This window comes from Neomonachus schauinslandi, chromosome 6, assembly GCF_002201575.2.
Source record: "Neomonachus schauinslandi chromosome 6, ASM220157v2, whole genome shotgun sequence".
Classification (NCBI taxonomy): domain Eukaryota; kingdom Metazoa; phylum Chordata; class Mammalia; order Carnivora; family Phocidae; genus Neomonachus; species Neomonachus schauinslandi.
The window spans coordinates 27,531,968-27,555,648 of NC_058408.1; the positions used below are offsets into that span (position 1 = coordinate 27,531,968).

A 23,681-nucleotide genomic window follows, 5' to 3' on the forward strand; every position below is an offset into this window, starting at 1 on the left:
TTGTTGGTTTTCTGTTCGGATGACCTATCCATTGTTGAAAGTGGGGTACTGAAGTCCCCTTCTATTACTGTATCATTGTCTATTTTTCCCTTCAGATCTGTCCATATTTGTTTAATATATTTAGGTGTTCAAAAGTTGGGTGCATATTAATTTATGACTGTTATATCCTCTTGAAACTGAAAGGGATATCTGATTTAGAACATACTAGAATTCCACACAAAGAGAGAACAGTGCTAAAAAGTTAAGCATACATTTGAATACCTCTTATTCCTTAATTGAACAGAACATATTCCTTAATTAAAGACCATATTCCTTAATTGAAGAGTCAGAAATCAAAATAGAAAAGTTGGTTGCTTGAGGCGCCTGAGTGGCTCAGTCAGTTGAGTGTCTGGTTCATGATTTAGGCTCAGGTCATGATCTCATGGGTCACTCCCTGCACTCAGTGGGCAGCCTGCTTGAGATTCTCTCCCTCTGCCCTCCACCTTCTCTCTCTCAAATAAATAAATCCTTTTTTTTTTTTTTTTAAAGAAGTTGGTTTCTTAAATCAAAGCTATTTTAAAAACAGTTTGTTTAAAAAAAAAAAAGTTTTTGTAAATAGTGATGCCAATCTTAGCTTAAGGCTGAGTGGGACTGAACGGTAAACTAAGTATAAAATTCTTTAATTCAAAGGGCACAAAAATTATACACGGGAAGACAGTAAAAATAAGTATTTACTGCCCTAGAACATCATTATTTTAAGGTATTGGCATACTTTCCATAAAAAGCCAGATATCAAATATTTTCCACTTTGTGGGCCATTCGGTCTGTTCAACTCTGCTGCGGTAAGTGCAAACGCAGCTTTTGGTAATATGTGAACAAATGGATGTGGCCAGGAATGGCCTGCCTGTTCTAAAGGATCATATCAGGAAAGGTCACTGGAACTTAATCTTTTGGAACGAAGTGCAGATTGTGGGTAAGCTAATTTAACAGAAAGACTACATCACTACAAACCATGTCCACAAAGTTTTTTGATGTGTTCTAGCAAACTTCCTAAAACCTGTCCTCCCTGCCATCTGACGATCTGCAATATTTTTTTATTAAAAGAACTTAGAAACTTCATGAAAATCCTGACTTATTCTCTTATATGGATTTTTCTGAAAATTAAAATTAAGTATTTGTAGAGTTTATTCTTCTAAATAACAAACTGCAGAATAATTTTCATGGTCAGTATGGTTAAGGATCATTTCAGAGGTTTTATAATAAATACTTTTACCAGCACCACTTTCAGCTCTCATCAAGAGAAAAGATACAAAGTCATCAGCAGAATTTGCCCAATACTCAAGTTTACACTGTATATCATCCTTTCTTTAGACTTTATAATGTGTAGCCAAATCCAGTACCATGTACACACAGTGAGAAACTTCATGCTCCTCACCAGTCTAATTTGTATTATCAAAGAATACTCAGGTCACTCCCAACTATACAATGGATATACATCCTTGGATACGACAAAAACAAGGAATGACCAGTCATCCTTTTGACATCTGGCCTATTCTTATGTGAGTTATTAAAAGGATACATGATGTTGGTGATTGATGACTAATGCTGTGGAGACAGATCTAATCCTCTCTTATCATATGATAATGAAAAACTCTATAGTATACACCAAATGGATTGTTTTCTAAGTGGCAATGTTTGAGAGTCTCTCCTGGTCCCCTGAAATCGCTTAGGTTACCTTGCTTCTTCACTTGCTCCAGAAGAAGATCCTTCATGGCAGGCTCTTCTGCAAGGTCAGAGGGGACTTCACCTTCACTATTCACAATACCCACACTGGCTCCATGGTTAATGAAATACCTGTGTAGACAAGATCCAGGATCTACATTATCTCTGTCAGTCTAATAATAATTTATACTTGTGCATATGGTCTTCAATGCAGAGCAAGGCCACTGTTTTGGGGTTTTAAATATGGTCTCAGATAACATGTTCCATTATTAATTTCTAACTCCATTAGCCTTCAATAATTAGGACTGGAAGCTTCTCTATTTCGTGACAAGCAATACCAACAAACAGGATTTCTTTCACACTCATATTCCTTTTTTTTTTTTTTTTTAAGATTTTATTTATTTATTTGACAGAGAGAGACACAGCGAGAGAGGGAACACAAGCAGGGGGAGTGGGAGAGGGAGAAGCAGGCTCCCCATCTAGCAGGGAGCCCGAACTGAGGCTTGATCCCAGGACCCTGGGATCATGACCTGAGCCGAAGGCAGATGCTTAACAACTGAGCCACCCAGGCGCCCCTCACACTCATATTCCTAACTTCCACCCTCTCACTCCCATTGGATAGCAAGAGATTTTCTAAATACCATAAGGAAGACATGCAGCCATAAAAACTCACCCACCATCCCTGAGATCCAAACACAAATTCCCAAATGGATTTATACACTTGTAATATTGTAAGAGCCCTCAGAAGATATGTAAGGAAGTAATTCTCACAAAAACTTTCTCAATGCCTCATAGAGTATATTAAGTAGTACTCGGTATGAAAACAGAAAAATAATGAAATAAAATGTGCATTAATCTGCCTAAATTATGCCTCCACAAAACTCTCCCTTCAACCAGCCATCTACATGAAACCGTCTACACTAAATACAATACTCAATCCTAAAGAAGAAAGGTCTGATCATTTTAATACTTTAAATGTATCCTTTTTGATTTTCAAAGTGCTTTCACATAAAATAACATAACGTGTCAGGCAATTTTAAGAAGTAGACAGTATGGGCATTACTACCTCAACAAGAAATTGAGGCTCATACATGTTATTTTCCTAAAATCATAGAAGTGGCAACTGACAGAATTGGTGGCCCCAGCCTCCTATCTTCAAGTCTAGTTCATCTGTTCACTAGATCAAGTTGCTTTTGGGCCAATGAGAATCCCAGTAATGCTGGGAACTCTAACAAATACTCAGAGTATTTAAACGGGGAAAGAACTCTGGAAAACAGTATGGAGGTTCCTCAAAAAGTTGAAAATAGAACTACCCTACGACCCAGCAATTGCGCTACTGGGTATTTACCCGTAAGACACAAATGTAGGGATCCGAAGGAGCACCTGCACCCCAATGCTTATAGCAGCAATGTCCACAGTAGCCGAACTATGGAAAGAGCCCAGATGTCCATTGACAGATGAATGGATAAAGAAGATGTGGTATGTGTGTATATATATATATATACACACACACACACACGCACACACACAATGGAATATTACGCAGCCACCACAAAAATGAAATCTTGCCATTTGCAATGATGTGGATGGAACTAGAAGGTATTATGTTAAGTGAAATAAGTCAATCAGAGAAAGACAATTATCATATGATCTCATTGATATGTGGAATTTGAGAAACAAGGCAGAGAATCATAGGCGAAGAAAGGAAAAAATGAAACAAGACGAAACCAGAGAGAGAGACAAACCATAAGAGACTCAATCTCAGGAACAAAACTGAGGGTTGCTGGAGTGGAGGGGGGTGGGAGGGATGGGGTAACTGTGTGATGGACATTGGAGAGGGTATGTGCTATGGTTAGCACTGTGAATTGTGTAAGACTGACGAATCACAGACCTGTACCCCTGAAACAAATAGTACATTATATGTTAATAAAAAAATAAATAAAGGGGGAAAGAAAAACTATTTAGATCAGCGAAAGAAAAACTATTTAAATCAGCTTCAACAGGTCAGTGACTATTTATCAGTCCCTTACTATGTTTAAGGTACCACATTTTAGATATCGTAGATTTTCTTTTTTTTTAATATTTTTTTAAAGATTTTATTTATTTATTTGACAGAGAGAGACACAGCGAGAGAGAGGGACCACAAGCAGGGGGAGTGGAAGAGGGAGAAGCAGGCCTCCCATGGAGCAGGGAACCCGACGCGGAGCTCGATCCCAGGACCCCGGGATTATGACCTGAGCCAAAGGCAGATGCTTAATGACTGTGCCACCCAGGTGCCCCAGATATCGTAGATTTTCAAAAGATAATCAGGATATGGTCACTATACTCAAAGAGTTGGCAAAGAGAAAGAATCAACAAAGACTATTAAAATCATGTTTGTGCTTTCTCAGTGCCTAGTACCTGGTATAAGAGAGCCTCAATAAATGTGAATTTCTGTATCAATTGCACATATATAAAGTGTAAAAGCATTCACAAGTCATCTAATTTTCAGCTGTCCCTGTCCTTCCCTCAAGTCTCAGAGGAAGAGACTTTCTTCCAATTTAAAGGTTAATTCCCTATATCTACTTTCTTAGTTCTATCAAGTACCAGTCCTCTGTTCATCAATTACTCCTTCATTTCCACATATTCAATAGCTTCTCTCTTCTGGTTCCTCAACATCAGGCCAAAGAAACATTCAGTTACACCTCCCCCACCCTGAAAAGTCAAAATGGAAATAATCTACATAGTAAGCACTCAATGAATGCTTTTTGGGTTGACCTGTACCCTATACTCTAATCACACTGAACTACTTAATGTTCTCAAACATATCCCACTCTCACTCAGCAATCTTCCACAGCTCAGTAGTTTCCTCCAACTGGATGAAACACCCTCCCCATCTCCTTTCCCTTCTAGAAACTCCATTTTTAATGTCCATTTAAAATGCTTTTGCCTTCATGCAGCCTTTCCTTGTTCTCACCAAATGAATCCTCTGTCTCCTTCCTTTAATTCCACCCTTCCCCTGCTGCCCTCCACAGCACTAATTCTGGACCTCTGCCAAGACACTATAGATGCAACTGCCCAATTAAGCTGAAAGCTACTTGAGGGCAAGAACTGTGTCTTCCTCACTGTTATCATTGCTATAACATTCTGACATCATCTCTTTTCTCTTGGCACTACATAAATATTACCTGAAATAAATGAAACATCTTACCCACTCTGCTCTGACATCTATTCCATCCCTTCCTGGATTGGGCACAATGTCACTTGGGTATACAGGCCCCTGCTTTTCCCTTTTCTGACATGTTCTTATGCTCAGGATCAAGAAGACTCATTTCTAGAAAGCAATCTGGTTCACCATGAATCAGAGACTACTGTTAAGCAAGGCTACCTTTCTAGACCATTTTTAGGAAAAAAAGAAGTAAAAACCTGTTTAGTTTCCCACTTTTACCTGAACAAGAATAAATATCAATCTATAAAGTAATATTTACTTTACTCCTGAGAATCTTTATAGTTACCCAAAGGCTCAGAAATACCCATTATCTCAATAAATATGCCCCTCAGAAAATAAAGCCCTTCTATTCTTCCTAAATCATGACTGATACAAAGTATTTTTACTACTATCTAAAGGAGGAAGAAAGAAAATTTAATGTGTTTAAAAACTCAGAATAAATTAGCATCCCAATAAACTATAAAGTCAAAATAAATGCTGTACCCTTGGGTCAATCTGCTGCTTCTAAGTTAAACACTTATTGGTAATAAAAATATAAAACATCCAGCTTACTAACAATAAGCCTGAACTCAAATTAAAAGGAGAAAAATAATAGTCTCTAAACTTCTTTTTAAAAATATATCATACTGAGTTCAAATATGAAACAAAAAGGTAATGGAACATGAAATAGAGTGCATTTCAATTCTTTTTTTTTTTTTTTTGAAGATTTTATTTATTTGAGAGAGAGCAAGAGAGAGTGAGAGAGAGAGCATGAGCTGGGGGAGGGGTGGGCAGAGGGAAAGCGATAAGCAGACTCCCTGCTGAGCAGTGAGCCTGACACGGGGCTTGATCCCAGGACCCCAGGATCACGACCTGAGCCGAAGGCGGAGGCTTAACCAACTGAGCCACCCAGACGCCCCTTAGATTCTTCCTAGAAAGCTAGTTTGCCTTTTGTTTGTTTCCATTCCCTTGAAATTTAGAATTCTTATGATTCAGAGCATAAGAGTGTAAAATTTAAGACCTTTAAGATAAAAAAAAAAAAAGACAAAATGACCAAGGGTTAATCTTATCTAAAACATTGTTCATAGGACCTAAGGTAAAGTAACCAAAATGAATATGAGTGAATAATGAATAAATGAATAAATGAACCAAACATAAACAGTGAGGTTCTTTTCCATTGTACAGAAAGCATCACAAATAAGTAAATAATGACAAGGTCAAAACCTGTCTAATAATGATATGCATAATGAAAGATAAATTAAAGAAGGCCATCCCTATCACCACCCCACCTATGCAATAGATTCTAGTCTAGATTATCACTCTCCTGGTCAGACTTTCATATGTCTAATGAGTAATAATTTATATGAGGAAACAGTAACCCTCCTGATTCCTTTCACTCAAGGTAATCTTTATTTGGGCAGGAGATTGTTAAATTTTGAACTTGTTTCCAAAGGACTGTGTTCATCCAGAAAGATGAATTAAAGAAATCACTGTAAAAAAGCATTTACAATCATTCTCTGTACTCAGCTTCACAAAAAGGAAAAAAAGAGACTCCACGGACAATGCCAACACCAGCGATCCTAATTCCAAGCATGAGCTCTGCTGGTTACCTTCCAAAGGGAAAAAAGTGAAATTCCTGCGTGTAATGAGATCTGGTAACTCAAAAATCACAAACAAGCCATCTGAACAAATAATGACATACAAAAAATGAGGTGCTAACATGTTCTATAACTGTTTCTTCGATAAATTTTTAAAGTAGAAATCAAAATCTATGAGGACGCCCCCCATAAGTCTTAGATCGGAGAATGCTGGCATTAGTGGTAAGGCTGAGAATCAGAGCCTTTCCTATGAGATTCTAAAAAGAGGGCAGCCTGAGGGGTGAAGACGTGACTGATTTTTACTAAATCAGAACAGGGAGAAGGACTGAGACTAAAGAAAACTGCATTGTTCGTTTCTGTTGGCTTTGGGGCCAAGCCCCGTTGTCCACTTTTTAGAACAAGCAGCCCAGTCAAACACCAGCGCTGCTGCATAGCGCTTCTCTGGCTCGGAGTCTCTCTTTGTTTAACTTCTCCCACTGAGCATCCCTGGCTCAAAAGCAAAACAGAGACACAGGCTCTCCCCCAGGAAACCTGGGCAAATCAGACTGTGTAGGAAGCCATTCCCAGGCCTCCACATAGCTGCCAACATAATCCTCCCTGCTGTTTGCTGGATAAGAGAAATGTAACAGAGCTCTAATTATATGGAAAGGGGCCTTAAAACAAGCATCTGATTTTCAAAGGATCACAGAATACCATGATTTTATTCAGTGAATTTACCTTATCAACCTAAATCTACTCTCATCTAGAACACGCTCGATTGTCTCATTTTAAAGATATTTCAACTGCTAAGCCCTCTTTCCTATTTAAAAAAAACAAATACGGGGCGCCTGGGTGGCTTCAGTTGGTTAAGCAACTGCCTTCGGCTCGGGTCATGATCCCAGGGTCCTGGGATGGAGCCCCACATCGGGCTCCCTGCTCCACGGGAAGCCTGCTTCTCCCTCTCCCACTCCCCCTGCTTGTGTTCCCTCTCTCACTGTGTCTCTCTCTGTCAAATAAATAAATAAAATCTTTAAAAAAAACAAAACAAAACAAAACAAAAAACCTTCAGTGGTGCCTGGCTGGCTCAGTTGGTTAAGTGTCTGACTCTTGATTTCTGCTCAGGTCATGATCTCAGGGTCATGAGATCGAACCTCCCCCTGCCCCAACAGGCTCTGCAACTCAGTAGGGAGTCTGCTTGAGACTCTCTCCCTCTGTCCCTCCCCCAACTCACATGCACACGCACTCACTCTCTCTCTCTCGAAAATAAATAAACCTTAAAAAAAAAAATAAATAACCTTCAAGGGTGCCCGGCTAGCTCAGTTGGTGGAGCATGTGACTCTTGATCTCTGGGTTGTGAGTTTAAACCCCACGATGGACGTAGAGATTACTTAAAAATAAATAAATAGGGGTGCCTGGGTGGTTCAGCTGGCTAAGCAGCCAGCACTTGATTTTAGCTCAGGTCATGATCTCAGCATCATGAGACTGAGCCCCACATCGGGCTCCATGCTCAGTATGGAGTCTTCTTGAGATTCTCTCTCTCTCTCCCTCTGCCTCTGCCCCTCCCCCTACTTGCATGTGCACTCTCTCAAAATAAGTGAAATCTTAAAAAAAAAATTAATTAAATTTTTTAAATAAATAAATAATATAAAAATAAAAATGACCTTCATTCCTTCATTCAACATTTAGTACCTCTTATATACCAGACATGATGTGGCCAGGATTCTTCTGCCCAAGGCAGGGGCAACTAGTTGTGATGGAGGTCAGGAGCTACTTATGTGTCTTAATAAACATACCCATTCAACTAAGGTGGAGAATACATGCCAATCCCTACCCTTCCCTTGCTCCATCTTTAGGCTCATTCTTCTGCTATTAACTATAGGGGTATTGGAATCAGTATGCCAGGCATTCTCCACCTTCATTTGTACTAAGCACTGTTTTTTTTTTCTTAAACAATAAAACAAGTTTACAAAGAAGTCCAGAAAAAAATCTCTAGGCCTGCCCACACATTGTTAGAGTTGCTCAAAAAGTGACCCAGAGAGCACAACAGAAGCCACCTCTAAATATCCAAACAAATATGAATTACCTGAGAATAGAAGAAAACAAAAAATTTCAATTAAAAAACTGTGGATTTGGGGCACCTAGGTGGCTCAGCTGGTTAAGCACCTGACTCTTGGTTTCGGGTCTGGTCATGATCTCACGGGTCATGAGATGGAGCCCCATGTAGGGCTCTGCGCTCAGTGGGGAGTCTGCCTGAAGATTCTCTCCCTCTGTCCCCCCCTGACTTGTGCTGTCTTTCTCTCTCTAAAATAAATAAATAAGTCCTGAAAAAAAAAAACAAATTGTGGATTTAGCAGGTATATAAAAACAGTATCAATTATTCCTTAAAAATGATTCAAACTCCTGCTTTTATAATTTGTAATAGAAATTATAACTATTTATGAACTCAAATCTTTAAGAGCAGAAGAGAAATGAAGGCTATTCCTACAAATAATCCAAACCCATACAGAGACTCACTCTGCTATGTTGAGATAGCCACAGGAAGCTGCTGCATGAAGGGGTGTCCAGCCCTCGTTGTCCTGCTGGTTTACATTGGCTCTGTTCTCCACCAGAAACTTCACCATGTCCAAATTTTCATCAATACAGGCCTGAAAAGAAAAGTCCAATCATTCACTCGATAAGTACTGACTGAGTTCTACTATGTGCCAGACACTGCTCTGGGCATTGACAATACAACCGTTGTAATGATACATTAATTTCTATTTCTTGCATACTGATAAAAGTGTCCAGAGAATGACTTCTAAGCTTTGTGATTTTATGCAAACCCCTGAATTGTCTGTATGTCTCAATATCTCAGCTGTGGGGGCACCTGGGTGGCTCAGTTGGTTGAGTGTCCAACTCTTGGTTTTGGCTCAGGTCATAGTCTCGAGGTCATGGGATCGAACCCCGCATCAGGCTCTGCGCTCAGTGGGGAGTCTGCTGGAGATTCTCTCTCTCCCTCTCCCCTCACTCATGTGTGCACACACATGCACTCTCTAATAAATAATTAAGTTTTTTAAAACAAATCTCAGCTGTGAAATAGGTATAATGATACTTAATTTTATTTATAGTACTATTAGGATTAATTGTGAAAGTGATTTCTAAAGTACTATAAATGGGTGAGCTGTTTTCATCATCATAATATAAAAGAGGGCCTGCTAGAAACCACTAATTTGCTTATGAATTTCTAAAGAAAACAATCACACAGAATCAAATGCAATTTTCTCAGTGGGAAGCTAGAGTTGAAGATTCTAGGGTTGCCAAACAATCCTTGCTTTGGTGAGAAAGGATGAGGTGATCACTTCAAACTGAAGAAATGTACTTTCTTTTCATGTGTTTTTTGAATGGCTCCAAACAATACGGCAAAGTATGTTTGTAGTTTGGATGGTTAGGGATCCTTAACTGCCCATCTCACAGCAACAATTAGGAGAAAGCAGACGAGCTCTTTAAATAGAAACTTTAGGCTTACCATAAGCCTAAAAGAAACAGTAACAAATAGCAATGAGATCTGCAGACCAAAAGGCTGTCTTAACTTATCTATAGAATAAAAAGGAGGTAAAATGCCCACATTGATGAAGGCAATCATTATCAAGGCTTTGATTGTCCTAAAGCAGTTGGAATAATTCAGGACCTAGAAACAAATGAGACTCCTTTTTAAAAAAAACTTGTCTTTAAATCCTTTCCTTGGGGCCTGGGGGTGTGTGTGGTGGGAGTTAAAACTTCAGCTGAGAAGCTATTATCAGATCAAAATGATTTTCTATAACAATATTAAGACATTATTTGCCCTTTTCACTGTGTTGACATTTGCACCAAGGATACATAAGGTATTATGGGTAAAACTACTAGTGCCTTAATATGAATCAAGGCAGTAGCATCAAAGGATACTAGTACTCAACTGTATTCTTCCCTACCACGTACTCGCAGTTTAAAACAAAACAAAACAGGGGCGCCTGGGTGGCTCAGTCAGTTAAGCGTCTGCCTTCGGCTCAGGTCATAATCCCAGGGTCCTGGGATCGAGCCCCGCATCGGGCTCCCTGCTCAGCGGAAAGCCCGCTTCTCTCTCTCCCACTCCCCCTGCTTGTGTTCCCTCTCTCGCTGTGTGTGTCTGTCTGTCAAATAAACAAATAAATAAAAATCTTTAAAAAAACAAAACAGTTTCATTTAAGAATGACCTTGATGGGGGTCCCTGGGTGGGGTGCCTGGGTGGCTCAGTCAGTTAAGCGTCTGCCTTTGGCTCAGGTCATGATCTCAAGGGTCCTGGGTTGGAGCGCCGCATAGGACTCCCTGCTCAGTGGGTAGTCTGCTTCTCCCTCTCCCTTTGCCCCTCCCCCCTGCTCATGCTCTCTCTCTCTCTCACTTGCTCTCTGTCTATCTCACTTACTCTCTCTCTCTCTCCCTCAAATAAATAAATGAAATCTTTGTGAGAGAGTCAGAGAGAGCGCGCAAGTGAGCACAAGCAGGGGGAGCACAGGCAGAGGGAAAAGCAGGCTCCCTGCTGAGCAAGGAGCCTGATGCGGGACTCGATCTCAGGACCCTGGGATCATGACCTGAGCCGAAGGCACAAGCTTAACCAACTGAGCCACCCAGGCGTCCCATAAAATCTCAAAAAAAAAAAAAATGACCTTGATGAAGCAGTAAAATATTAATTTTATTAAATCTCAATCCTTGGTTATAAGTCTTTTAAATATTATGAGTGATATAGGAGGTATACATAAAGCACTTCCACTGTATCCCAAAGCAGGATGGTTGTCTCCAAGAAAAAAGCACTTGTGCATCTATTGTGAGATGGACTACCCACTTTTTCATGGAATGCTATTTTTACTCAAAAGAAGTGACATGCAAATTATGGTTTAAGACTTGAAAATGGGGCGCCTGGGTGGCTCAGTTGGTTAAGCGACTGCCTTTGGCTCAGGTCATCATCCTGGAGTCCCGGGATCGAGTCCCGCATCGGGCTCCCTGCTCAGTGGGGAGTCTGCTTCTCCCTCTGACCCTCTCCCTTCTCATGCTCTCTCTCATTCTCTCTCTCAAATAAATAAAATCTTTAAAAAAAAAAGACTTGAAAATGACCAAGTGAGTCTGTCACTTCAAAGAAAATAACTAGTATTTGTTGCCAGTGACAAAATTTGACCATCCAAAAGAACTCGGAATTTTGGGAAACATACCACTACCGTGAACTTGACAGCTTCTTAATACTTTTCTGATGAGATCAGTGGGACTATCCACAAATGTATAAGTAAATGCATTAACATTTAGAAAATCTGCATAACTCAATGAACCCTTATTTTCCAAGTACTAATGAAATACATGGCATAGATAATCATGCATGGGTAAAAGATTCATTCAAAGTATAAGTTAGACCACTCAATTTTGATGTCACAATGTAAGAAAAATCCACTGACATGTTTCAGATTCTGCACTGCAACTAATATTTAAGAAACTCCTACTTGTTGGACTTTTAGTATAATATTCAAGAAAAGTATCCACAATTGTCTGTACAGGCTATTAAAATACTCTTCCCTTTTCCAAATTTATATATATATATATATAGGGCTTAAGGAGTACATATATTAGTCAGAGAACTTACAGGAACTTCCTCCAGAGATAAACCTCACGTCAGTTCTGCCTAGAAGCAGGGGCATTCATGAACAAAGACTGATTCAATTTGGATGAAAATTTAATTAGGTAACCCTGGTTACAAAAAGCATCTTTGTTCATTTTTCTCAAACCATTTGATACTCTTTTTACAATTACTGAGATTAGCTAACATATCAGCCTAGATTTGATTTGCAATATAATATATTCCTCTAACTTGACCTTTGGAAGCCAGATGATTCTTATAGCCAAAATTCATAATGGTCTCTTTTTCAACAAACAGCTCCAAAACTTACATTTCTTCTATGATGTTCTCTCAGGTTTATCAATTTCTACAAGCATTCCTCATTTACTCTATTTCTTTACCATGTAAAATATTTCATAACTATTATTATCACTAAATTTCAGATATATTGCATGTCTGCCAGTGTGCAATCCCCATAGGTAAGATTTGGCCAACTCATTGCAGAGTACCTTGCTAAAAACTGTTAAAAAGACTTTTTAGTGAAAGGATGGAACGGAATACTTTTTAAAAAGGTACTAAAGTCTAAGGAGAAGAAAGTGCTTTGCCCATGTAATAACAAACTCCTGTATCATGAAGATCAAATGTGCCATCTTAACCTGCGTTAAGCAGCTGGGTCAACTGCTTCCTGCTTGGTTACAAAATTGCTTTGGCTCAACAGTCTAAAAACTTTAGCTCCAATGGCCACGCCCCCACCAGGCAGACTTTTGGAAGCCAAGGTTTTCAAGATCATTCTTTGTCCTTTGAAGATGAGAGCAGCCAAATCCCAGAGAGCCTAAAATAAGCCCAGTGAGTCCAGGTATCAAACGGGAGAAAACTTCTCTTTCCGTCCCTCTTACTTCTCTCCCTTCCTTTTCTTAATCTCCTTCACCCTAGCGCCACTTCAGTTCTTTTCCTTTTCAGTTTTATATTTTTGTCTATGAATCTCAAATTCTTGATATAGTATTTGCAGTATTTTTAGACATTGTGAGGATGTTTGAGAACAAAAAACTAGCCTAATCTGCAATGTACTTTGGCAGATCATCAGTCTCCAAAGAATCATCTCAAAGAAAATAAAGTAGGTCAAGAGTTAAATTATTCCTCATACCCTCCACAAAGTGAAGGACACTATATTGTTAAAAACATCAACTTTGGGGGCGCCTGGGTGGCTCAGTCGTTAAGCGTCTGCATTCTGATCAGATCATGATCCCAGGGTCCTGAGATCGAGTCCCACATCGGGTTCCCTGCTCAGTGGAAAGCCTGCTTCTCCCTCTCCCACTCCCCTTGCTTGTGTTCCCTCTCTCGATGTCTCTCTGTCAAATAAATAAATAAAATCTTTTTTAAAAAAACAAAAAAAACATCAGCTTTGAAGTCAGACAAACCCGGGATTGCATACCAGCTCTGCCAATATGTAAAACCTGGAATGAAGTATGTAAACTGAGGATCAGTGTACTCATCCTTTTTTTTTTTTTAAGATTTCATTTATTTATTTGAGAGAGAAGTGAGAGAGCATAAGCCAGGGGGAGACGCAGAGGGAGAAGGAGACGGAGACTCCCCACTGAGCGGGGAGCCCAATGCGGGGTTTGCTCCCAGGATCCTGGGATCATGACCTGAGTTGAAGGCAGACACTTAACCAAAGAGCCACCCAGGCGCCCTCAGTGCACTCATCTATAGCATGAGAATACAACCTACCTCATAGGATTTTGTGAGGATTAAAGGAGCTAAACCCTGGCATTGTTGTTTTAAAGCCACCAGTTTAACAAATAGCAGCTTCCCCAGGAAAGAGCACAAATTGTACTAACTCTTCACCCATCACTGCCCTCCCTCACCTCCAGGATCTTACAGGAGGAAGGCAGTTTGGTTAAAAAAAATGTCTTTGAACTATAAAGATTTTAGAGCTTTTTATTAAGTCTGACTTCAAAAAATTTCCTCTCTAGTGTCCACGATTCTGCAGGTTCCTAAATTCAGGAGCTTTGTGAATAAAATAGTATGTACCATGGTTAAGCTGAAAGAGAATCATCCTCAGAGACAATCCACAGAGTTGTGCTCATGAAATATCTTGGAGTGACCATTCTCCATTCTTTTTGTTTCTGTCTCCAGAAGAAGGAATATGACTAAAGCCATGAAGGCGAGACAAATAGTCACTGAAAACCTTCTCCAGTGAATAACGACTAAATTTAGATGCCCTTCTGCCCACTCCATTTGCAGCTGTGCTGCTGACTCATTCACGACTGAAGCATGGTGGATGAGCAGATTCATCCATCTATAAAACCTTGTCCAGGGGCATGGACTCCAACATGATGCCTCTACATAGAGCGATCATGAACCTTCCAGATAGATGAGTCTTTCCTTTCCTTGAATAGGCAAAGGATGCTAAAGAAGTTTCTGATGTTACTCATGACATCAATGGGAATATTCTTTGCGTGTAACCCTATTCCTTCTGCTGTGGCTTATGTCATTTCCTTCTATTTTTCATTCCTGAGGATATACAGAACATTGCTAAAATAACAAGTTCTCCTAAGCTCCTTAACAAAAGGAGATATTATTTAATTATTGGTCCAGAGAGATATTAGGAAAATTGCCACATAATAATTTAAAACTTCCTAAAATCAGCATGTGACATTTCCTTGGCAATGATAAGCTATCTCCAAGGAAAAAGACTTGATTTTACCAATAAAATGATAAATGGGAACTCTGATCTCTCTACTGTACCTAACATTGCTCTCTCTATATCAAAGACAAAAGTGGCTGATGGTTGATCGGTGCCAGAGTTAAATCTGGGAGTGCAGAGAAAGCCTTACAAAACAAAGCCTCCTCCGTTCCCAAAATAGCCTGCAACTGTCACCACCACCAAGTGCCGCTGGCTCCAAGAGCTGACCTTGCTCTCGTGTCTCAGAATACTGCTAAAACTACCTGCCTTTGCCCCAGAACAACTCTCTTCCCCACAAAACCCAGCTCGAGATGCCAGGACAGATGACACCTAGAAGCTGGGCTTTATGCTGCATACCAGCTGTGTGTTTGGACTTCTCAGCTCACACTTTTGATTTCAACAAATCATGCTGACCAACGTGTTGGGAGATGATGATGTTTGTAATATATCCCCATTCCATCCATTTCACTATTTTGTCCTTTAGCCTCCCAAAATTTATATCATCCAATAATAATAATAATTTACATATAAGGTATATAATTCAAAATTTATATAATCTCCCAAATTATATAATTTCAACTTTATGCTGGAAACCCTAAATGCTTGGAGATAAGACAAAGAGCATAATTTCTTTCACACAACCATTGATCAGCCAAACCCCACATTCCTGAATCACCTATATGAACATCTCAAGTCATCCCTAGCAAAGCTAGACTATAAATTCCACAAAGGCTATTGACAGACCTAGAAAACACCTAGAGCAGCACCTGGCACACAAGAGCCCTGAACAGATATGTTAAGTGGAAGAATAAATGCCCAAATGCATAGAAAGTCACATTTTCTGTACATTCAGTTGATTCTCAGATATCTAGAATCACCCAAAGACTTCTCTCTAGGCTGCCCAAGGTGATTCCATCAAAATCATTCAGCACATCCATGTATGGACTAGGGCCAGGCAAGGATGTTGTATACTGCTGCCTCCCACCCATTGTGTATTGTCCATGTGTCTCCTTTTCAATGGTGCAGTATGTTGAATGGCGGCCCCCCAAAAGATATGTCCATGTCCTAGTCCCTGAAACCTGTGAATAAACCTTACCTGCAAGAGGGGTCTCTGCAGGTATAATTAAGGATGTTGAGATGGCAAGATCAACTTATCAAAGTGGGGCCTAACTCCAATGACAAGTGTCCTTATAAGAGCTAGAAAGGGGTCGCCTGGGTGGTATCACTGGTTAAGCGTCTGACTCTTGATTTTGGCTCAGGTTGTGATCTCAGGGTTGTGGGATCGAGCCCCTCATGGAGTCTGCTTAAGGATTCTCTCCCTTTCCCTCTGCCCCTCCCCTTGCTCATTCTCTCTCTAAAAACAAATAAATCTTTAAAAAAGAGAGAGAGGCAGGGGGAGACTTGAAACAGACCAAAGAGGAGGAGGCAATGTGACGAGAGAGGCAGAGACTGAGGTGACACAGCCACAAATCAAGGAATGTTGACGGTCAGCAGAAACTGGAAGAGGCAAAGAACCAATTTTCCCCTACAGCCTATAGAAGGAGTGCGGACTTATCAACACCTGGATTTCAGGCTTCTAGCCTCCAGATAATACATTCTAACTTGTGCAATAATAAATTTCTGTTGTTTTAAGCCACCATGTTTATGGTAATTTATTACTGAAGCCATAGAAAACACAATTGGCAGAAAACAGGAAATCAGAACCTGAAGAGTCTGCCACATCTTTATCCCTTGGTATTAATGAAAATCACAGCAGTGAGTCATCCTTTCTTTGCCAGATGAAAAATGGTCAAAACATTAATTATACCACTTTTTAAAAGACAACTACATTTAACAGAAAGTTTTCGAAGGTTTTTTTTCTAGTAGTTAGCCCTAATAGCAAACACCTTGAAAGACCTGCCCATGGTTCTCCCACTAGGTATTTTGCTGGAAGTACTCTGGCTGAGGACTGAAACTGAAACTAGGGTGGCAGGACTGACTGAGGAGTTTGCCGTGAAACCCAACATTTCAAAGCTCAAAGTCCCCCTGCTCCAATGAGGTAGCCTCAGCACAGAACAAGACTTTATGCCAGCGGGGCGCCTGGGTGGCTCAGTCGTTAAGCGTCTGCCTTCGGCTCAGGTCATGATCCCAGGGTCCTGGGATCGAGCCCCGAATTGGGCTCCCTGCTCGGCGGGAAGCCTGCTTCTCCCTCTCCCACTCCCCCTGCTTGTGTTCCCTATCTCGCTGTGTCTCTATCTGCCAAATAAGTAAATAAAATCTTAAAAAAAAAAAAATTATGCCAGCAAATTAAAGGTGATAAAGGAGTCAGTAAATTTGGAAACCTCAACCATCAGCAGATCATCACTATGAGAAGGCTTTAACATATTAGTAGTTAAGATTGACTGACCCAACGCTTGAGTCACTCCTTCCAAGTACCTGTCTCTCTATTCCAATCATGATATAGTATAACTACTACTCAAGTGAAAATCGTAATAACATTCTGCTCCAACATGACAGGTGACTCCAGCAACTGTCAGCCCTGTGTAAAAGACTCACAACCCCACTGGCATAGACAGTTTGGCTCCCAGATGGTGAGAACTATATCTGATTATGTACTCAGTGGTCAGACAGGCTCTGGACACTGATTTGTTGTAGCCTTTCGGGAGAGAGAGCCAAGAGAAACAGCACAAGTAAAGAATTTTCCATGGAGTGTCATACTGACTAAGATTTTTTCTCAGTAAACTGGCATATTACCTGCAAGACTATAAACGTTTACAATTTGGGACCAGAAAACACCTTCCTTCAGTTAAGAGCAAGTATCATACTAAGGGTTGATAATATTTAGATATCAAAAATATGTTCATTTTGAATCCTACTAAGGCCTCCTCTAAATGCCCCAAGCCCTTACCCTTCAAATAATGTTTCCTTCAACCTTCTCCATTCCCCATGCATTTATCCCCTTGAATGAAGAAAAGCCCATTAAGTCGTCTTACAGATATGGCTTTGGCAAATTTTGTGCCACACAAGGCTATATACATTTGACCTCCCTCTCATTAGATCAAGGTAGGCTTTTAGAAAGTTGAGAAGAAGAAAGAATAAAGGGCCCATCTTTTTTTTTTTTTAAAGATTTTGTTTATTTATTTGAGAGAGAGAATGAGACAGAGAGAGAGAGCAGGAGAGGGAAGAGGATCAGAGGGAGAAGCAGACCCCCCGCCGAGCAGGGAGCCCGATGTGGGACTCGATCCCAGGACTCCAGGATCATGACCTGAGCCGAAGGCAGTCGCTTAACCAACTGAGCCACCCAGGCGCCCCGGGTCCATCTTTTTAAAGCCCATGGTTATTCCAAACAGAACTTTTATAGTTCCAGTGTCCAAATCTCTGTTTCATGATTCATTGATCATCCTGATTTTGAGGAACAATAAATGAGGCCTAGTAATAATGATAAAAATCCCAAGCATGAGTTTCTCTCAAGTCAAAAGAGTGTACACAGCTGAGACACTTGGACACTTGTATATAAATAAGAAAGCCCTTCTCGAAGTTATTTCCTTACAAACTCTGCACATAAGAGCTGAGGCACACTAATGGGATGATTCATCTTTACAGACTTGATCAAAAGAGGTTCCTTGGAAAAAGCATGTTACAACAAAGATATAAAAGAAGGAAAGAACATGGTAGCTAACGCAATAAACACCAGGACTTTTCATGTGACAGATGAAGAAACTAGTCCCGGGAAAGTTAAATGACTTATTTAAGGTCACATATTCAGTTGCAGAAGTACCTAAATGTTTTCTACCTACCAATTTAGAGGTATCCAAAATAGAGTTCATGGGCCAGTCTCCAGACACCACTTGGCCCATGGAACATTTTTAATACCTGATACTATCTTCCTAAAAATAACTTTGCTTTAGCATATATAGGGTAAACTGATATTAGTCTAACTCTCCAATAATTTCATATGAGGAATGTGCCCAATTGGTTGATTTGAGTTGGTCACTCCTGGCTAGACTACATGCAAAACACAAAGATCCTATTAAAGTGCTTTGGTTACCACTCTGTTTATTAGCATGAGTCTGGATTAGAAACCTCCCTCATATCTTGGCTACCTATCTTAACCACAGCCCCCCCAAAGGTCTATTGTGCTGCCAACTTGGCATGTAGAGTAAATTGCTGTCCCAGGGAGAGGGATTTTTCTATTTAACTCCAGATCACTCCGTGCCCATAAACAAGTGTTTCATAAGCTGCAAGAGTACAGCCTGAAAGCTATGGCATGGGCAATGATCCACAGCTGTCAAGTAAGCCTTGTGAAAGAAGGAAGGCAATTCTGGGTCTGAGCTGGGTAAGGAGTAAAAGCCACAAAAAAATTACAGGAAGATTGACTTCTCAGAAAGTATAAATCAGTACAGCAAATTTTATCCCTAAAAGGAGATATTAAAATAAGAGGTTACTCTTTTCCAAGCACATTTTCATCAAGAGTTTTACACGGGCAAAGCTAGTCATATGTGAGTCCAAATCACTTACTGGCATGTCTCCCCACATGTAGGGTCCTCTGTGGTAAAGAAAGCAGCCCCAGCCGGAACAGTGTACTGGTTAAGAGTGCAGACTATGGAATAGACTTCCTGGGTTCAAATCCCAGGTCTACTAAATTTTGTGTTCTTAAAACAAGTTATCTCTGTATGTTCCAGTTTCCTCATCTATAAAATTATCACACCAATTATGGTACCTACTTCATGGGGTTACAAATGAGCTAATGTACATAAAAATACTTAATGTACAGCATATAGTTAAATGCCACATGTTGGCTGCTGCTAGTATTATTACTATTACTGCTCCCCCCCCCCCCCCCACCGCCCTCATCTCTAAGAGATAGCAAGAACACTCCTTTCCACACCAGAAAGGGCAAAAAATATATACTTAAAATAAACACAAATACAGCATAAACTCTCTGTAAGTTCTAGTAGATGCCAACAGACCACAGTCAGGTTTTATTAAAAGAGAAGGAAGTAAATTAGAAGGATCAGAGGAAAGGGAAGACAGTGAGCCAGGAGTGGAAGAATGACTCTCCTACAGCTGGCAAAGGAAGTTCAGGGGCTGCATGCTGGGTTTTGCCATAACAGTCCCTGGCTACAGAGGGGTCCATCAAGTCTATTGTTAGCACAGGCAGAAAATCTGAGAACACAGATTTAAGTTCCGGTTCTGACACTGACTCACATTATCAAAGAACAGGCTAAGAATTTATCTTAGTAATACATTCCTTGACTGTAAAGTGCCTTTCATTTATTTATGTAACAAACATTTACTGAGGTCTATACTCTGCCAGACATAATCCTTAGGAGAAGATGCAGGAATAAAAAATGAATAAGACTTTAACATTTCGTGGTAGAAAGAGATATGTAAATGATATATGTAACAGAAATCATACTCTAATATAAAATGAGTGATATGTACAAAGTATTATAATACAGAGTAAGAAGTCACCAACTTTCTCTGGGGGTAACAGGGAACACTTCACAGAATGGATATTATTCACCTGAGTTATAACGGAGAAGGAGGTAGCCAGTTTAAAAAGCAGGGATGAAAATAAAATAAAATAAAAAGCAGAGATAAAGAACATCAGGAGCAAAGGGAACAGTAATACAAAGGTCTGGAGAAAAGGAAAAAAAAGAAAGTCTTTTGGAATGGTGAGAAGTTTGGCATTTTGTACTCAGATGGGGATGGTGGCACACATGAAAATCTGAACAGGGCTTCATTTGCCATACTGAAGAATCTGAATTTTACCCTACAGGTTAATGGGAAATGGAAGGAAGAGAGGCTGGTAGGATAGGTTGGCAGCAATGAAGGTCCCTGTATCTCATGATAAAAAGTTTAACCTTTATCCTGAAGGCAACAGGGAGGTACTGAGTCTTTTAAACCAGGGAGTGACATTACCAGAATTGTATCTTAAGAACGGTAACTGTGGTGGGAATATGAAGATTGAACTGCTGGCAGGAAAAATTCACAACAGAGACAACCACTGAGAAAACTATAATCAAGGTTAGAGAGGATGAGGTCTTGAAGTAAGGTCCTGGCAGTGGAGGCATGGAGGAGGGGATGGATTTGAGAAGCATCCCTGAGATAGAAGGGACAGCATAGCTGATTAGAACGCCCACGGTGAAAAAGGATAACACAGAGACGGTTAAGAGCTTAGGGCCCTTGGTAGACTGCAACACCGCGTGGTCAGAACAGGGAATATAAGGAAGTCTTAGAAGTCTTTTCTGTTGCTGATTCCTACCCAGTGCTAATTTCTGTTCAAGCCTAAGTGACTTACATCCAGGAACTACATCTGAACAGCAAGCTAGCATGTACTACTCGCTGCCCTTTCCCTATTAAATAATCCTAAAGTGAGCCCAGGGAAATTGAAGCCAACCAGCCCAATCTCACAGCTGTTCCCAGCCCCACAGCAAAGCCCTGGTTGGGTCAGTGTCATGAATACGGCGGCATGGCCCTGGCAAAGCATTATCGTACAGCAGCCCACAGAACAGGGGAATTGAGGTTATGGCAGAAGGTCTCCGCTACTGCTGAGGTCTCTCCAAAGTCACATGTTAGTGGTAACAATGGTGACTTTACAATTCAAGCGGACACCTCCATTTTTCCTCTAAAATTAAAATCTTTGGGATAGAAAAATGTTGGCAAATTAAAAGCCTTTTGTTTGGCCCATGTGGCATTTTAAAAATAAAGATTTTTCGGGGCGCCTGGGTGGCTCAGTTGGTTAAGCGACTGCCTTCGGCTCAGGTCATGATCCTGGAGTCCCTGGATCGAGTCCCGCATCGGGCTCCCTGCTCGGCGGGGAGTCTGCTTCTCCCTCTGACCCTCCTCCCTCTCATGCTCTCTGTCTCTCATTCTCTCTCTCAAATAAATGAATCTTTAATAAATAAATAAATAAAGATTTTTCACATTAAAAAATTCCACATTCGAGATTTAAAAATTAGAATATCTGGCAATGCAAAGTAACAACTGAATTGAGTGGCAGTTGTCTTCTCTAGGCAGAGCATGAGTACCTGATGCCCCACACCCCACCATCCTCTACTGTTTTATACTTAGCCTACTTTTATTAAGTTATATTACCTGCCTATCCTTTTTAGGCATTTTCCCCAAATATTTTATTATGAAAATGTTCAAACATAGAAAAGTTGAAAGAATTTCACAGTGAATACCCATTTACCTTCACATGACCTGTAGTCCACCATTAACACTCTGCTATACTTACCTTATCACATGTCCATCCCTTCACTCATTCATTTCAGACATTCATAATAATTTCCTCAAACATGTCACATGCATATTAGCAAGAGTTCAATGCTTGTTTACAGTATTATTTTTCTTTTGAAGTAAAATTTACATATAGTGAAAAGCACAGATCGTCAGTACACATTTACTGAGTTTCGACAAACGTATACACTTGTGTTATCCATCGCTTTAGGCATTTCAGCATCCCTGAGGCATCTGACCCCTGGGACAGAGAAATGTTTTTCTACATTGCGCTAACCTCAGCACTGTCAGTGGCTAAGAAAATACTGGCTATCAGTGGAAACATAGTTGACCTATCTTAAGGTACCATGTTGTTTCTGATGCACCTTAACAGACCAAATCTGGGTATAGCCAATTTTGCTAATAATATCAATTCACTACTTGGGCTGAAAGAGAAGACGCTAGTGGTTAAGACTTTGAAAATATGAATAACTTGTTTTTTCCTGAAAGCATCAAGCTCAATAATATAAGAAACATGGCCTATAGTTCAATCCTCAGACTATGTCCTAGAGGTAAGAGAGTGCAATGAATAATAAAAAGCAATAGATAACACAAACATCCCTTGAGGTCACACATAAGAGTTAGACTTCACTCTCCCTGACTAGCTTGGTGGTAGTGCCGAGGTAACCAGGAAAGTTCCTTTATTTAAGAGGCAGTATTCCTAAGCTCAGAAAAGATCAGGAACAGCAAAAAAGTAGAAACCTCAAGCTCCAAAGGCAGAATAATGGACAAGTGTAAACCTAAAAAAAAAGATGCAAAATTTACTGTTAAGTCAAAGACTTTCCACATAGCCCACCAATGCAATGGCATCCTTTATGGAAACGAAAATGAGAAATGCCGCCTGTCTCCTTTGATGGTAAGTGCTTACTTATCCGAAATCAAATACAAGCCTCCTGGAGCACTTCACTGGCAGTGTGCTCAGAGTAAGTCGAACCTTGCCAAGAAGAGAATTTCAGACACTGTTGCAGAGGTGCTGAAAGTTAAGGAAAGAGTATGTGTTACCTTGCTCTTTCAATCTATCTCAACTGTCTCATTTATGGAGTGGCCTTGAGCCCAAGCTCTGAGTAACTGTATATCTAGGACAAAGGTAGAGGGCAAATTTCAGAACAGAGTGCGGGACATTACAAGACACTGTACAGGCAAAAGAGTCTAACTTCAATGTCACAGCCCATCCCAATCTTCCCACAATTAGGTTTCCTAGCTGTAAGATAGAAAGCATCAAACTTAACCTTCCTTTTATTTCAGGGTTGATATGAGGACACATGAGACAACAAATATGAAAACAGATTTTTAAAAAGATAAGTAGTACATAAATCCAACTATTGCTATTAACACACACTGTTTGTGTTACTTTAGCAAACAAAATATACTATGAGGCAATCTAGTGAATTGTTTTAGAGCAAGGTCGGCAAACTTTCTCTGTAAGTCAGAGAGTAAGTATTTTAGGTTTTGCAGGTCATACAGTCTCTTGCAAATACTCAACTCTGCCAACCGTAGTGTGAAAGCAGCCATCACAAACCAATGAGTGTAGCTGTGTTTCAAGAAAATTTTATGGATACTGAAATTTGAATTTCATATGTCTCACATGTCACAAAATATTATTCTTCTTTTGCTTTCTGCAACTAATTAAAAATGCAAAAACCATTTTTAGCTTGTAGGCTGTATAAAACCAGA

At 40.1% G+C, this 23,681-nt stretch overlaps 1 protein-coding gene across 4 annotated transcripts in view; it reads right to left on the bottom strand.

Annotated features, from left to right (window-relative positions):
- Positions 1 to 23,681, bottom strand: part of PPP1R12B (protein phosphatase 1 regulatory subunit 12B) — a 201,962-nt gene that overhangs the window by 146,856 nt on the left and 31,425 nt on the right. For all 4 annotated transcript variants that reach the window (XM_021682713.1, XM_021682712.1, XM_021682710.1 and 1 more), the window contains exons 2-3: positions 8,980 to 9,110; positions 1,715 to 1,833 (exon numbers count right to left, since the gene is read on the bottom strand). In XM_021682713.1, coding sequence (XP_021538388.1) covers positions 1,715 to 1,833; positions 8,980 to 9,110 — 250 coding nt within the window. The remainder of the gene's footprint in view (positions 1 to 1,714; positions 1,834 to 8,979; positions 9,111 to 23,681) is intronic.